Raw genomic sequence first — 17,191 nt, forward strand, 5'->3', positions numbered from 1 at the left:
AAAAGGAGACACATTAAACCCAAAAAATAAGTAGAAGATATTATCCCATAATTTACTCACTTTTGCAGAAATGAAAACTGAGTTCTGTATCAAAAAAAAAAATTGAGTTCTTCCTCTCACTTTGTAAGAATTTCTTAGGGAGCATTTTGATACGCGGATTCTTCAAGATTTTCCAAAAATCGAATTTTTCTAAGTTTGAAATTTACGAATATTATCATAAACTGAATATAAAAATTATATTTTTAAAAATTAAAATTTCCGACTAAAAAAAAATTTCTCCTCTACTAAACGCTCTCTTAAACATTTTACAAAACTATTTAAACTTTAAATTACGGATAAGGTGCCCACGATAAAATTATCAAAAAATATCTTTTACTCTTTTTTTTAATTTTGGACAAAAATGGTTAAAAATTAATTTTAATAAAAACAATTTATTTTTAAAAAATTGTATTTGATAAAAAATCATAAAAAAAAAAATTATTCTTCGTTTCCAAACACCAGAATAGGAAGAAAAAAAAAAGTATTTTTTTTAGTACAAATAAAAAAAAAGTATTTTTCTTCATAAACAAGATCACAAAACAGAATATTTGTCATATATACCCATAATAATTCAGGATATAGGCATAGTTACCCCCAAAAGCATTTAAAATAATGTAAAAATGATAATAAGAACACTCAAACAATAACTAAAAAAGAAGAAGCAGCTATTTTTAGTATAAAAACTAATCAACTTTTTATGCTTGAACCAAAACATGTTCTAGAAAACAACAGTTTGCACTATTTACAGCTGAGAGACAAATAGATCTCGTAAGCGTAATAGATTTGGTCGTAACTCCGTAAGAATTCAGAGATTGCAAGAGAAATAGCAATATCTGAAATAGTAAAGCAACGTAAAACTTTCAACCAAAAAAAAAAAAAAAAAGTAACGTATTACTAAAATGCTGCAATTAAATCTCTTTTCTAACAAGAGTCACTTCTACATACAAAAACGGATCATAGTCACTTCTAAAAACGAAAGTCCCGGAACTAAAAAAACAAAACAAAATTACATATGAACAAGAAGACAACAATAATGAAAAACTAAATCAGCAAAGTCCCCTTGCACCCCACAATGACGAGAACTTATGCAAATTATGACATCATCCGTTCACAGCTAGCCAAAATTTTGAGCTTCAGTTAAGCCATTCTCTAAACTTGAGTTGGTAGCAGGACTCCGTGTAAAAATTTAGCAAAATAAAGAAAATACTACAAATCAGTGACGGTTATGTACCTTCTTAGCCTCTGAAAACTTGTGTAAGGCTCCTCTATAGGCAAAAAATTGTGAGCCACTTTTCCTCCCGGCTCTCAAATAAAAAACAAAATGTCAATATACAGACTTGGGGGGTTGATATGACATTATGGTGCAACATTGAATAGTTAGTGCCCCATGCTAAATCAATCAGAGTTTCTTTAAGTGCTCAATGAAGAGTCTATTCCATTAGCAGACTCTTCTCCACCCAATGTTGAAGGACTCCCTTGGCTGCGATTCTCTTCATTGCCAGAAGTACGAGATTTTCCAGGTTTCAATCTAATATTGGCACCCAAGGGGAAAGGCTCCTGTGGAGAAAAAAATAGGTCAATTTTGTCCCAGGGGTAAGGATAGGATATCACCAAAAGAACTAGATATCAAAATGAAATTTCTGTTATCCCCCTCTAGTTGGAACCATGGCATTTTAATGGAAAGCACAATCTGTACAGGTGCACATCATGCAAGAAAAGGTTTAAACAGCCGAAACGGATTGCATCTTATTGCCATCAAAACAAGCTCAAGTACGCTTTAGTTGTTACGTGCAAGACATAATCATCTAAAGATTATTCCCACAAGAAGCTGTTTCTAGCAGGAATTATTACCACTATACTTTGGAATTAGTTTAAGCCTATCTAACTATATCAAATGTCCTCTCTGTTGTATATGAAATACTACCACTCATGAATTAAAAATATAGGTACCTAGTGTGTTAACATTAAATGTCGGGAGCTAGTTTAAAGGTGAAAAGATTTGGCATGTAAATGAGAAAGCAAACATTTTATTGGGGTAAAAGAGAAGCCTGTCATGTGATTTGCATTTTACTTCTACCAGCGCAACAAGTTCCCATAAACACTATCCTTGGAGAAGATTACTATCCTTTTTTGTTCAAAAAACACCACCAGAAATATTTTTTTTTCCTTTTCTCTCTCTGTTTTACCCATCTTTTTTTTTTTTTTTTTTGATAACATGTTTTACCCATCTTTAACTCTGAAAACTCAGACCCATTTCTGGGTTCGTAACAGGGAAGCATAGAGGTAATGCAGTAGCTCTGATATAAACTGAAGTTAGCAACTGGAAAACAAGTTCAGCTAAAGAACAAGCATGTTTACCGGATCACCAGCATTTGGGCCATCCGTATGGAAGAGAATAGGGCGGCAACGTTTATCTTCATTCATCAGGCTTGAATTCTGGAAATGAGCAACAAGAGAAGTCTTTCCTTGAATCCGGGCATATGCAAGTGAGGCTACCTTTTCACTGTTAAACTTCTCCCATTTTTTCCCATTAAAAGCCTGCACAAGTTCTTATTGTTTAGTTCCATCAATTCATGAAGAAGCAAAAGAAAAAAAGAAAAAGAAAAACTCAAAATTCATAGCACATAGATAAATAACTCAAATTAATGTTATGTAAGAACTTCAAAATAACCTGGTGGAAAGGAATAATTTGACCAGGATCAGTCATATTTATGAAAGCATAGCCAACATTACATTTATTCTGCAATCATCGTAGAATTGAATTAGAAACATATTTATGATTTCTTCTCAACAGGAAAGAATCAGCCAACCAAAAAACAAAAATACTTGCCTTGAAGTCAATTGGTAAATACAGGAAATCATAAGTTCCGCGACATTGCTCGTCAATGGCAGCAAGAAGCATCTTTGAAGTATACCTATCAAAAAATAACAAACAAAATAGACAAATAGGTCAAATCAAGAGACCAGTGCACAGCAGTTTGAATTCTTTACTGCCTCTAAACACTGATTGATCAATATAAAAACAAAATGTCAAATGTGCACAGGCATGCATAAGTGTCCACCGAAGTGAAAGCAATCAAGAGTTCTAATGCTTCAAAATGAAAAAGGCAAGAGCCATATGCTCAATTGTCAACCTGGATAAGACCATTAAATGTAAAATACATATTTATGTTAATAATTCCAGATCTTAAAACTATCTATAAAAAATAATGGCCTTAAGGTAACTAACAATTTTACCAGTTCAAAATTAAGTTGTAGTCAGAAAATGAAAAGATAACACAGTAAACAGCAGAAAGATTCAAAAAGCTAGGGAGACAATTGACATACTTGTTGGGAATATTTTTTATCATAAGTGTAGTTCGGCTGTCTTCCCCACGCAATATGCGACCTAGGTCAAGTTCATACTGTTTTTTATCAACATTGTTGGTGTTTGCTTCACTTCTACGGTGATATAGGTTTCTCATTCGTTCGTTGGTAGAATCAAATTTTGACATTGAAGTCATAGGATGTCTCCCAGGGAAAACATGTGACAACTGCTTAGGAGAGCTCTGCCCAGCATTAGATGTCAGTTCAGTGCCATTCCCGCCAACATGAGAAAATATGTTGTGAGAAGAAAAATCCAGTGGATGCAACTGCCAGGAACCATGAAAACCTCCACTTCCTAGAGAACCCAACCGAAAACCAGAAGCCTCGGGGGACTCTCCCAAGTAAGAATGTTGCCTCTCCCAGGGTGAGGCTGTAACAACTGGTGCTGATCCAACATGATGGTCCATATGTGGAGTTCTCAGCATTTGAGGCGGTGTTCTAGCAAAGCTTGGCATCTGTGGAAGGCATGGAGCACAAGCACCATTAACAAAGGATGGTGCTTTCTGCCAAATCATGGTACTTGATGACCGTTGCTGATGCAAATTGGAGCTGTTCCACATATGATAAAGTCCATGATGTGGGCGGATCTCATTTCCTGATGACCCAAAATAAAGCAAGGAATTCATACCAGGATTCAAATGTAAAACTATTGAATTCACATTACAATTATGTTCAGCCTACAATTACCCATCTTCAATTACCTAGTAGTTGGTACAAAAGCTGATTTGAAAACCCATATTCAATTCAGAAAGCTTAATCACAAATAGCCAGGCAACTCTAAATTCATGCACATCGTTAGTTTGACTTTTGAATCCTAATTAACATTGTGTATTACCAAAAAAGAAAAAATAACTTTGGTGTTATTAAAAACTCATGGGAAGAATGAAAACCTTATGCATCTTCATTAACAATCAAGCCCATCATTATAAAGTTTTAAATTGCTAGGATGCCATTCAAGCAAAAAAATTTATTTGCTGTAATAATTTATCTATTCAAAACTGTTGCACAAAAAGAAATGTTAGACATGAAGCTTTCTTGGCACATAAACATCTGACGCACTCACCTCCTACATTAAATTCTGCTAAGTTCCCAGTTGTGCTCATTCCCTGAATATGCACGCCATCAGAGGCTTCTGTTGCTGGAGTACCTATATTGCTAGTCATGTTGCTAATGGTGCTTGAAAAGTTATAAGGACTACCATTAGCCAAACTATCACGATACTCAGGTAAGGAATGAGGATGAAAGCTCGGACTAGATGCAAATTTCATTGCATCAACAAAGTTACTGGACTCACAAATGCCAGACACTTTTCCAGCAGATGCCCCTATCCCAGTGTTGTGAATGCCAGAATTCACATGAAAGAATGCATTATCAATAAATGCATTCAAAGGTTGCCGCATTCCAGATTGAAATCTCTGACTATATCCATTTTCCAAGCAGCCAGATCCAATTACTCCAGAAGACACTGTTGCTGTAAATGATATCTAGTGAGACCAAAAAGAGAATTTGCTTCCTGGGAAAAAAAATAAGATGAGGCAGATAAAGTCTTACCCTTCTGTCCTAATGATAAGTTGTCAATAATACTTTGACCAAGATCTCGTTCATCTTGCCCCTTATAAGAATGCTGCATCAGACTACAAAAGCAAGGTTTCCACGGTAGTTAACAGAAGAAAATAATCTTAGAAGGAAAGTGTAACTATTTTTCCATCAAGGTTATCTATAACAACTTTGCATTCCATTAACCACTAAAAAAAAAAAAAACTATTAAAGGAGGTAAAAATTAATATGCATATCCAAAATGTTCACAAAAAGTGTTCTACATCAATGTTGCTATTAATGTACAAAACATCATTTAGAAAGGCACACATAATATGCAGAAAACAGTTAACAGATCTACAACAAATTAGAGAAGAAATCAAATCTAAAAAATAAAATAAAAGTGGGTATAGCCACCATGTTGCAAACCTAGGATGGCAAGGTTCAAGCTTGATCTGCTTCCCTGAAATGTCAATCCTGTTCAATGCACGAAGAGCGGCTTCTGCAGCTCGAACATCATAAAACTCTATAAATTTGTGATGATTCATTTCTGAATATTCATAGATCTGCAATTAAAGACATAGTATTTATTTAAGGAATCTCGCATTATCTTCATAAAACACAAGCAACTAAAATGGGTGAATACCAACAATGAAAAACTTACTTCTTTAATTTCTCCATAAAATCCAAAAATCTTTTTAAGCTCATCATTTAGAACAGATGAATCAAGACCAGATAGCATCAGCGTACCATGGCCGATATCTTTCTCTGGAGCATTGACCTAACATGTCAGCAAGTTAAGATACGTCTATAAGCAAGGCATAAAACAGTAGGAAAATGAAGCAATTGAAAAAGCAAAGCACATAGCAGTAATACTAAGATGATAAGAAGAGCAATAGCACAAACAACTTAATCCAAATGACAGTAATGGAAATGGAATATGCATACAAGACAAGTAATTGGGAATATACCTTTGGAATTGAATAGTGTATATCAAGTTTCCTAGACCTCAATGGCCTATTTTGAAGTGCTTGCATTGCATTTTGTGCTGCCCTTAGGTCATAATAAGAAATCATAACAAACCCACGATGCTTACAGGCTGTGTAAATGGTTCGGATATCTCCATATTGCTGTCCGAACAAATATAATAGTCCATTTAAATAATATGATTAATGGTATGAAATGCTTCCTGAGAATTCCAAAATAACATCTAGCAGCAAAGAAGAATAAAGACACACCTCAAAGAGAGCCTTCAGCTCAGAGTCTTCTACATTGCTATTAATGTTTCTAACAAAAAGTGTTCTAGAAGGCTGTTCACCAAAAGGAAGTTTTCCTTTAGAACCTCCCAAGAAAACACAATCTCCATCCAGACCACTAGTACTTTTGCCTGAAGTCAAATGTTCATCTCCTTCTAGCTCCATGCCTCCACCACTGCTAAACAGATCAAAATCTTCGAAGTCATCATTTGTTCTGACATGAGAACCATATCCTAACTCATCAACAACACCAGAAAACAGATCATCTTCATCAGGAAGGAGATTCCCTATAGTGTCAGCCTCCATTTCTTCAAGAGATTTATACGGTTCTTCCTCAGGAAGGGAACCAACAGTAATGGGCCGATCAGACAGAACATTATTCCTCGGTAACCTCACTGCACCAAGATATGCATATAAACACACAGATAAGGACATCAATTCAACTAAAGTAAGATCAGAAAATCTTAAACAAATAAATATAACTTTTCTGAGTGGGTGAGGTGGGGGTTGGGGTGAGGTGCCCTTCTTTTTTTCTGCTACATTGAGCAATAAAGCAAACATTTAAGCTAATACATCCAATGATGATACCCAAGCAAAGTGATGCAACAGAATATTGTTTCCAAAGTATTAGAAAGATGAAACTATGAAAGGGCATCAATACTGATCACTTAACTATGCTGTAATACCCATTATACATGCATTCTCAGGATGCATGAAACAAGTTCTTACACTTTTGGTTAAAAATCTCAGACAGTGAGCTTGAGAATAGACTACTTTCACAAGGGGCAGCATTGGTGACAATCTTGTTCCCAATTAAACCATATGAGGTAGGTGCTGACTGCATACACACATCAGACCACGATCTGGGATGATAATGTAACGATTCCTTCGAATCCTTCAAAACATCAACATTGTCTTCTTCTCCACCAAAACGTAGTTTTTCTATACTTTCCCGAGATAGACTAGTCTGCGACATCAGCAAGCCAGATTTTGCATTTATTTCAAGGGATGAAGAAGCATTCAGAATGTTGCCAGGCGATGCTACCATTCCATTCTTTCCTGATAAAATGAATATAGCATAACTTACTTATCCAGCAATTAGTAGCATGTTTTGCAAATAAAGTAGATATTGATACACATGCATCATGAACAAACACAAATACGGATGCACACTCAAAATTTGAGGGGGATATTACTACATTCAAAATTAGCATGATAAAAAGCCATGAAATCACAACTAACATCAGTACCAAAAACACGTATATGAGCTTCAATACGGTAGAGTGCAACTGCAGCATCTATACTCATGAAACCACCATTATTATCCCAGCTAATAACTATACCACAACTAAAAAGTTGCAAGAACATAGTGGACACTTATCATGCATTATTAAGGTATTATTTCAGACTTTCAGTAAAAATGGTAGCAATTAGGTATTTACCACAAACTGAAACAAAAGTATTAGTTTTTGGCTTTACATCAACCACTCATTTTCAAAGTACTTACTACATTGATAACCAATACTCATTATATCAGGAGCAACAAAAGAATTATGTATTGTTGAAAGCAGAAAGTGAGGAGAACATAGACTAAAAAGTCCCAAAACAGTAAAGTATTATCAATTTATCATCACAAACGGAAACACATATTATTTGTAGAATTTGACAATTACTCATTAAGGCTAATTGCTAGTTACATTGATAATCATTTAGTCCGTGTGCACCCAAACATTTATAAGAAATTTGGAACAGGATGGAGAGAAATATTGGCCGAAAAGTCCAAAAAATGGAAATGTAAAGTGAGGTATCATATAAAGTATACAGAAAGATATACATACAGACAAATGATCCAAAAAAAAGTGACTAGTCAATTACTGAACTGAAGCTTGAATAGCTCATTAAATGTCTCGATCATAAATATTTGTTAGTTAAAAAACTTGGGGCATTAATGATGGAATTAGCAAGCAAACCAGTACAACATATAGGACTATTTTGGACAAATAATGGGCTGATTGGTCCTCACCTTTTGGGTATTGGTCATGAATGGATTTTGGCTTCTGCAATCCAACATTCCTCTGCCCAAAAAAAGTTCAAGACAAGTTCAGAAAACCAACAGGTCATAACGGCAATAGTATTTGAGTCATAGAGAAGTTGAACAACATTTTGAAAAAGAAGACCCCGAGTCTAAAACTATACAATGTTTTATGGAACTGATGATCATTAAATTCTTGGGGTCATGTTATAGAAGTTCAGAAATCTAAAATGAGACAGACAGGATAATAAATACCTCAGAACGAAAGGAAATGTCATCAAAAAAGTGGGATGAGGCAGGAACGTCCCTCGGATCCATGATTTGAAAAGGCATCCTGCAGCTCAGAGTCCAGAAAATCTGGAAAAGCAAAATATTGCCGAAAAGCTCCTCACTTGCTAGCTACGTTAGACTCTACTCATCATCATCTGTTGGAAATTTAAGGTCATTTGTTTGACAATGGAAACTGCAGATGACAGTGAATATAGCACTCCAACCAACACTGTTATTGGTGACCCAAAAAAAAAACTAAAGGCCATCTCAGACCCAGAAAGCATATTTATCTTAAGTTCTTAACTATTTCCCCCAAACAAAAAAGAGAAGAGGGGAAAAACCAACTAAATTAAAATCTGCTACCTAGATTCTAATTGCGAAATTCAAAGAGATTGATACAAAAACTAAGCCGAAAATAGTTGCATCTTCAACTAAATATCACCGGAAAAGGGATGATATTTGGAAAAGAAGAAAGCTCGTTGCTCACCTACCAACGACCTAATACAATTGGACCATTTGGTTGCCAAGAAAATGCAGTAAATTGAAACGAAACCATCCATAGAAATTAGGAAATTCCCATTCAACTGTACAAAAAGAACAACTGGCAGCTTTCCTTTTTTGCAAGAAAATTAAAAATTAAAAAAAAAGAAGAAAAAAGGCATCTAGCTTGAGTTTACAATAATCTAACTTGGTTTTCGTAAGGAGACAAGGGAATTTCACAGGAAAAGCCTTGAACATCAACAGATCAAGTTAAAAAAAATCTAGTTTTTCAAAGAAAGAAACAGTTATGAACACAACATAAACTTCAAAAGTCAGCAGCACCAAGAGAAAACCAGTTCAAAAGAGATGGCTTTTTTTAACCAAAATAAACAAAAATTATAATATGTCAAACCAGACAAAATTCTCACCTCAATTTAAACACAATCTCTCTCCAGCACAAAAAAAACTCCAAAACTCTTTCTTCCTCTGTTCCTCCGCAGAATTCAACAAACTTCTCATAGGCAACTTGAGAATAAAGAGACAGAAAAAAAAACAAGGAAAAATATTGAATCTTGTAGGAGGTTTACAGCATAAAGAATTCAGAATTAGGGGATCTCAGATATTGTTCAAAAACCTCATCTCCTCTCTTAGCATTGCTTTCTTGATAATCGCATCCCACAATAATAGAAGAAAAGCATGACAGGTGCAGACGCAGAATTTATTTTTTTTATTTTTTTTCCTTTTTGATTATTTCTAGGGACCCGAACACTGGCAAGAAAACTTGCTAGAAAGAGAAAGGAACCGCAATTCGGAACTCAAATCAGAAAATGGAGATTCCGGCCAGCGTAGGGCAATTTTCCGGCGAGATTAAGCTCGCCGGTTATTCTCTGATTGAGAAAGAGAGAGAGATCAGACAACGAAACAACAGAGACTTGTGACAGGGAAAGAAAGAAAGAGAGGGAGAGAAAAAAAAAAGCGTGTTAGGTGGCTTTAATTAAAATATTAAAAAGTAAATTGTTAAAATCAATAAATACTAAATACGCGCTGGTTTTGCGCCGTATGTATTTTTTTTGGGTTTGTATATAAATCTATAATAAAATGAAATTGAACAACACACACATGACTCGAAAACCTTGAAACAGATTTTGAAATTCGGACTCTTACCCTATATATACGTACAAGCAGCATATCTCTTATCTTGTGTTTTGATAAGACGTAACCTGTTTGTTTTTAATGAACCCACGTATTCCTTTTTGGCTTCTCTTATTTTTTTCCTTTAGGTGCCGTATGCTGTAAATTGGTTTGATTCTTTTCTTTTCTTGTTAGATCAAGTTCAACTTAGTTTCATACCTAACTTTGTTTATACAACTGGCTTTCCGATATTTTCTTATTTGGTAAAATATTTTATTGTAATTTTTAATATAAAATAGAGCGCCTAGAAAATTTCTATATACATGATTGTGTAATTTACCTTTTGTGAAAAAAAAATGATCGTGCCATCACGTAGGGTTGTAAATGGGCTGGGCTTTGGCCTTTTTGGCCCTAGCTTACGTCAAAAAAATTCAGGCTATCTAGCCTATCAAAGGCTTTATATGTAAGCCAAGCTCGGCCCATTTTTTAAAAATAAGAAAGTCTGACATGGCCTACAGCCTTGTAAGCCTCCCACCGTAGATTCTAAGCAAAAAAAATAATTGTATAGAGCAAAAAAAGTTCCATTCATGCATGCACTAGTACTGCTCATAAGAAAAAAATGACAAACAAGAAAGAGTCAACATAATACTCAGCTCTAGAATGTATATCACAGAGGAATAGAGTCAAAGAAATGAAGAAAATAAGAAAAATATAATTACCAGATGCTGAAATAAAGTCTACAAGAGAATGTCATTTATCTAAAAATCTTTTAAACCACCCTCAAGACAAGGAAAAGAAGAGTATTATTAAAAGATCTTCATCAGTAACATCATAATCCAGCAAGGTATCCATTACTCCATGATATTAAGCTGCAACAGCATGTGAAATTTGGAGACATTAGACAAGCTTTCCTTTCATAAAATAAAATAGCACAAAAAGTAAGAGATATTGATATTTGGTACTTTGCGTCTTTGCCACATAAAATAAATATTATTTTATTATCTTATTTTAATAAATTAAATAGGCCAGCCTACAAGGCTGTAGGCCGGGTTTGACAAAATTGGCCTATGGCCTATTTCTTAAAAAAAAAAAAATTATAAGTCTAAGCCTACTCTACTTTTCTGAAAGGTCGGACCTGGGCCGGGCTCAATGTAAGTCGGGTCATAGGCTGGGTTGGGTGGCCCATTTACACCCCTACCATCATCACGGTTTCCTTTTTGTTTTTTTATTAATTAGTCAATTGAAACGAGCATGATTTTAAGAAGTTTTGAAAAATTATACAATAAATTATGAAAATAAACACTTTTCTTCAACTTAGGATCTCTTCTGATCCTTGTTGCATATCCCAATCTGCATCAATGTGAGTATCGTGTACGGAACAGCTTTGCGTTGGATCAGAGACCACAATTTCTATACTAATTGTTTATTTTGGGTTTAGACCTGTTTCAGCTACACTCCAATAAACAATTGATTTTTTTATTATCTATTATTTAATTATTTATCAACAGCTGAATAATTGATTTTATTTATTTATTGTAATTGATTTTATTTATTCAATGAACAAACTTGAATCTGAGGATGTCGCCTCTCTCTTTCTATTGGGTGGTGTGTGAGTGTGGATAGTCTCAAATTGTGTACCTGCTTGTTGCCACCAATCAGCAGCTACTTCTCGGTCATATACCCAACCACATGGCCAATCATTTATTCTGAAACTCTCATTCATTATTTTATACTTATTATCATGATAAATAAATGTATCCGCCCATGTTCGTTTACAATTTTATAATGTGGACTCGTCGGAATACTGAAAAGAGCAATATTTTGTGATATCATATAATGTGATGTATATTAAGAGATGTGCTACTTTGATTTATTTTGTTATCATTTCAATGAGATTTAAGATAAATTTTATATGTTTATAAATTTAGATATTACAACTTTACATGAATTTTTCCTGTAATGCAAAAGCTTAACTAAAACTACATTATGATACCGGTAAATGTTTATGCTCAAACAGAAATTGAAACACGATGTGATGTTTGAAAATTAAAGGGAAAACTTCAAATACTCCCTTATAAGTTTCCTCAAAATCACTTAACTCTCTCTAAATTTTTTAATTATTTATCTTCTTACTTAAAATTTCTTTATCATTTATCTCCTAATTTGATAAAGAAATTTTAAGTAAGGAGATAAATGATTAAAAATTTCGGGAAGGGAGTTAAGTGATTTTGAGGAAACTTTTAGGAAATTTTTTGAAGTTTTTCCAAGATTAAATTACAACTGAAGTGTGTATATTGAAATAAATAGTTTTGATTTGTTGTTGTTGAAAAAATTTAATATTATGATGATAAATAAGTAAGAACTCATTAAATAATGTGTTATTGAATAACAATGTAGAATATTATAAACTGAAAATTAATTTAAAATAAAATTTTAGTATTTACCAAAAAATTGTTTATTGAATGTATAAGAATAGCATAATATTTTTTAAACACCTCACATATTTAATAACAAAGTTTGGCTGCGTTGCACCATTATTTTTTTAAAATAAGGTATCTTTTCCCTCTTGTCTTTCTCTTTTGTTTGTTATATTTTTTTATTCTGTGATAATCAAAACATTTTGTGTTTAATTGGCTTTTTATTATTTAGCAACAATAGTTTTCATTTCTAAATTTTCAGACATGACAACATGACCCTTATAGAGTTGATTAAATGTATACGGATTTGTTGACTAATTTTTTTTATTTTTTTTTACATGTAGCAATTGATATCCCGAATCCAAGTGCAAATACAAAATTCCACATTATTTACTAAGAATAGATTTAGTGAATATCATATAAATAGAAGGATCCAATGCTTTAAAATTTTGAAGTAATAGGTGATGTTGAATTCAGTTATTATGATGGATGGTGGCTTAGCCTATTAATAATGGTCTCTTGTCACTCCCCTAATTGCATAACAAGTGAGTCATAATTTAATCTCTTATCATCTTTAAATTGAAAATATATTGTAAAAAAGATTGAGCTCCAAAAGAGAGATAATGGTTTGAGTTTTAGATATATAACTGTATTATTTCATGCTTAAATAGATTGCTGAAAAACAAAAGAAAAAGGAAAAGTCAAGAATAAGTTAAAATCACATGTCTTTTTTTACCCAAAAAAAAAAAAAAATACATGTCTTTAAGGTGGCAATAATAGATTATTAATGACATTCGAATATGCTTGCGAATAAGAAATATTCTTTGGTGTGATCTCCATACGAAGTATAACTCATTTCTTCTCGCACTAGTAAATCCCTAATTTTATGTTAATATATATATGCCACTTTCAAAGGTTCGTTTTGTATTCCCATATTCATTGCTTTTTGTCACCAATTAATATATTTATAATTTCCAGATATATAAACCCCAAGTTCGGATGAAGATTAGCTTTAATTAATTGCTAGTTTGTGCATTTTACACCATGAATGAATCCTATGGTTTTATCTATTTGAAAAACATTTAAAATATTTACTATAAGGTGAAAATTTGTTTTTACAATAATGAAAGTGAATTTGTATCATAACAACATTTACAGAGTGTTTGGTAGAAGATAATATTTTGAAATCATATAAAAATGAGATTGAGAATTCGATTTACTCACTATTAATATGAGGATTGTAAAAAAAATTTCAAAAAAGTCGAATTCTCAGGATTCATGTTTATGATAAAAAAATTATATCTTAAAATACCACCAAATAGGTGGTATTTTGAGAATTTAATGTGATGTGAATATTTAATAATTTTTTTGGGACATAATTAACATCAATCCACATTTTTAGCAATATTTTACGGGGAAGGATATACTTACCACTAAATTTTTTTTACCACATTTACAAACAATCTAATCACTGTTGATTTCTGTCAATCTAACGGTTATAATTTATGAGAATTAATAATTAATTAATAAATACGGCCCAATAATTTCTAATAAATTATAACCGTTAGATTGACAGAAATCAATGGTGATTAGGTTAGTTGTAGAAATTGTAAACTTTTTTAGTGGTAAATATATATTTCTCCATATTTTACAATCAACCAAACATAATATCAAGAAAATTAACCTAATATTTTCGTGAATATTTTGACCTACCAAACAATTTTTAGATAACATTACAGGAAAACTCATTTTTCCATCATATTCTTTGGAATTGTGATTTTTAGATAAATTTTATTTTTCCTCTACCAAATGCTTCTTTATAATCCTAAAATATTGTGAAGGTTGAGCTGGGTTCAACAGTTACCAACTTACCATTTTCCCAAAATGGAACATTGGGATTAAAATGACACACATAAAAATCGTGATGTAAAAGATTGTTAGGAAAAAAAATGCAACGTTATTAGAATGGGGATATTGTTTGCAATAGAAGTATGGATTGGCATGCTCTGATATGCCACCAATCCACCAAAAATGGGGCTGGACAGGTTGGCCAGCTTTTGAACGTGGGTTCAAAAATTTAACTCATTCCGTTTTATGGTAGGTCAATCTGTTATTTAAAAATAAAAAATAATTAAAATTTAAAAATTAATTATATTTTATAAATTTTTAATATTACTTAATTTCATTTCATATTTTTTTTAATTTTTTTCAATCTCAATTTTAAATGTATATTAATATTCAGTCAGATATTTTCTAAGAACTTATTTTTATTTCTATACAGAGAGAAAACCTTGCAGTAGATACATGCATACTAAACTTGTTTCTTCTCCAATACTCGACCCGACTTATCCTTTGCAGTACATCAGCTAAGTCAATTTGTTTCTTCTCCCACTGAACTTCACATGACAGCTACCAATCGTATTCTCCGGTATATCAAGGGTTCCCCTAGCAAAGGCCTCTTCTTCTCATCTTCAAACTCTCTGTTGCTGACAAGATTTGCAGATAGTGACTGGGCTTGTTGCCCAGATACCAAGAGATCTGTTTCAGGTCTCTGTGCCTTCTTAGGAGATTCATTAATCTCTTGGAGATCGAAGAAGCAACACACAGTTTCCAGATCATCAGCTGAAGCTGAATATCGTGCACTTGCTTCTATGTCGTGCGAAATCCAGTGGCTTCGACTCTTACTTCAGGATTTACAGGTCCTTTGCTCCAAACCTGCTTCTGTCTTCTGCGAAAACATTTCTGCCATATACCTTGCAAAGAACCCTGTTTTTCATGAACGCTCGAAACACATCGAGATTGACTGTCATGTTATCAGGGAGCGCATTTCTAATGGCACCATTCATCTCCTTCCAGTTTCGACATCAGCACAACTGGCTGACATCTTCACCAAGCCTCTTCATCCTCGTCCATTCACTTCTCTTGTTACCAAGCTTGGTCTCCGCGATATTCTACGTCCCGCTTGTGGGGGGGTATTGGATATCAACACAGAAGAAGATTCATCAGAAACTGGCCAGCTCAGCAAAGCTGTTAAGCAGTGCCATGTGGATCCTTTAATCACGGAATCACCCACGTGACATAGCTTTAAGTTAGTTATGAAGTTATGATTAGTTGATTAGTTGGTTACACTTATATAAATATGTATCTGATACATTGAAAACTCAGTTAATTCATTTTTTCATTCTCAGTAATGAATTCTTCTAGATTTCTCTCATTGATCTTTTGTAATACTGCAAAGGGACCCCATATATCTGCGTGTAAAACATCAAAAGCTTTATTACTTTGGGTGTTACTAACAGTAAAGGGTAATCTGCGTTGCTTACTGATGTGGCAAGTGTCACACGGCCTTACATCATCACAACAAATGAAAGGAAAAGACTTAGACATTTGTCTTAAACATTCAAGAGACAAATGACCTAATCTAAAATGCCAAAGTTTGGCATTATTAATCTTTTGAGTTACATGAATCGAACTCTTATTAAAAGAATTAAAATTCTTTGAGTTTTGCTGTGGACTTTCGAAAACATAGAGTCCTTCTCTGACTTTAGTTGTACCAATCATCCTCTTTGTATCCACCTGCTCAATAAAGCGTGAGTTCTTGGAGAAGGTTAGGCAACAAGGCATTGAGTTAATCAGTTTCAAAACAGAAACTAAATTCACCTTGAAGTCTGGGACATATAGTACATCTACTAATTTTAGTGAATCAGAAAGGCATATTGTTCCACAAGTAGATGTGGTCACTCGAATACCATTTGGTATCATTATTGAGATTGGGGGAATTTTCTGAATCGAACTAAATATTGAGATCATAGAACATATATGATCTGTAGCTCCTGAATCTAAAATCCAATAAATAGAGTGATTACCTGAGGATGCATTAGTGGAATCTACTGCTGTAACCATATTGCTCGAGTGAAAGGATGATTCCTCATTTTCAATTGTAGAAGGAGTGTTCTGCAGAAGATTCAACAACTTCTGATATTCAGCCTCTGACAGTGATACTCCCAGCCTTTGCTTATCTGTTTGGTTCTCGTTCATAGCACACATGTCAGCTTTTTGTTGTGCTAAATTTACCGCATTATGCTGTTTAGAAGTTTCAGTCCTATATCCAGGAGTTCTGTATCCGCGAGGTCTATTTCCAGGGGGAAATCCATGAAGTTGATAGCAAGAATCAATTGTGTGGTTTTGTCTCCCACAATGAGTGCAGATTTTTGTGTTTCTTCCTTGGTTTCCACGTCCCTGACCTCCACTGTTAGGTCTGAACTTTCCTTTCTCAACAAAGGTTTTTCTGCCATTGTTAGTCTCATTAGACAAAGAATGAGATAATAAGGAAAATTCACCTTGGGGAACCGATTGGAATTGCCTTTCTTGCTGAACCACCAAAGAAAAGGTTCTACTGACATGAGGAAGTGGATCTATCATCATGACTTGGGATCTAACATGAGCATATTGCTCATTTAGTCCTTTGAGGAATCTCACAGTCTGATCTTGATACTTGTGTGTTCGTATGAGTCCAAGAAGGCCACAATTGCACGCAACAATGCATCCACACACAGGCAATGGACGAAGATTTTCCAGTTCATCCCATAAAGTCTTCAGCTCTGTGAAGTAATCAGTGATGTTCATATCACCTTGTTGAAGTTTATAAAGATCTTCTTGAATTT

The 17,191-nt window shown here is 33.7% G+C and overlaps 1 protein-coding gene across 3 annotated transcripts; it reads right to left on the bottom strand.

The window, feature by feature from the left end:
- Nucleotides 1-930: 930 nt before the first annotated feature.
- LOC133314803 (protein MEI2-like 4) lies at nucleotides 931-9,999 on the bottom strand. Of its 3 annotated transcripts, XM_061516321.1 has the most exons (16): nucleotides 9,614-9,999; nucleotides 9,408-9,504; nucleotides 8,485-8,654; nucleotides 8,221-8,272; nucleotides 6,927-7,256; nucleotides 6,180-6,592; nucleotides 5,913-6,071; nucleotides 5,606-5,722; nucleotides 5,371-5,507; nucleotides 4,957-5,039; nucleotides 4,469-4,876; nucleotides 3,367-4,000; nucleotides 2,870-2,954; nucleotides 2,711-2,779; nucleotides 2,398-2,577; nucleotides 931-1,596 (listed from the first exon to the last, which is right to left on the bottom strand). In XM_061516321.1, the coding sequence occupies exons 3-16, from the start codon at nucleotides 8,560-8,562 to the stop codon at nucleotides 1,450-1,452; spliced, it is 2,892 nt and encodes a 963-aa protein (XP_061372305.1). In that variant the 5' UTR covers nucleotides 8,563-8,654; nucleotides 9,408-9,504; nucleotides 9,614-9,999; the 3' UTR covers nucleotides 931-1,449. The 3 variants fall into 3 exon arrangements, with proteins under 3 accessions (XP_061372305.1, XP_061372306.1, XP_061372304.1); XM_061516322.1 differs by having other exon boundaries at nucleotides 4,469-4,870; nucleotides 9,408-9,999; XM_061516320.1 differs by having other exon boundaries at nucleotides 9,408-9,999.
- Nucleotides 10,000-17,191: the final 7,192 nt, after the last annotated feature.

This window comes from Gastrolobium bilobum, unplaced genomic scaffold (genome assembly GCF_033153095.1).
Source record: "Gastrolobium bilobum isolate Gb01-03AN ecotype WA unplaced genomic scaffold, APGP_CSIRO_Gbil_v1 utg11595, whole genome shotgun sequence".
Classification (NCBI taxonomy): Eukaryota; Viridiplantae; Streptophyta; class Magnoliopsida; order Fabales; family Fabaceae; genus Gastrolobium; species Gastrolobium bilobum.

Bases quoted from the DNA above. Each gene is read 5' to 3' on its own strand.
- LOC133314803 (XM_061516321.1), bottom strand. From the start codon at position 8,562: ATGCCTTTTCAAATCATGGATCCGAGGGACGTTCCTGCCTCATCCCAC. The intron at 5,723-5,912 runs GTATATTCCCAA...CTGACATGTTAG, and splicing joins TACACTATTCAATTCCAAAG to GTCAATGCTCCAGAGAAAGA. The intron at 1,597-2,397 runs GTAAACATGCTT...TTTTCTCCACAG, and splicing joins GCCCAAATGCTGGTGATCCG to GAGCCTTTCCCCTTGGGTGC.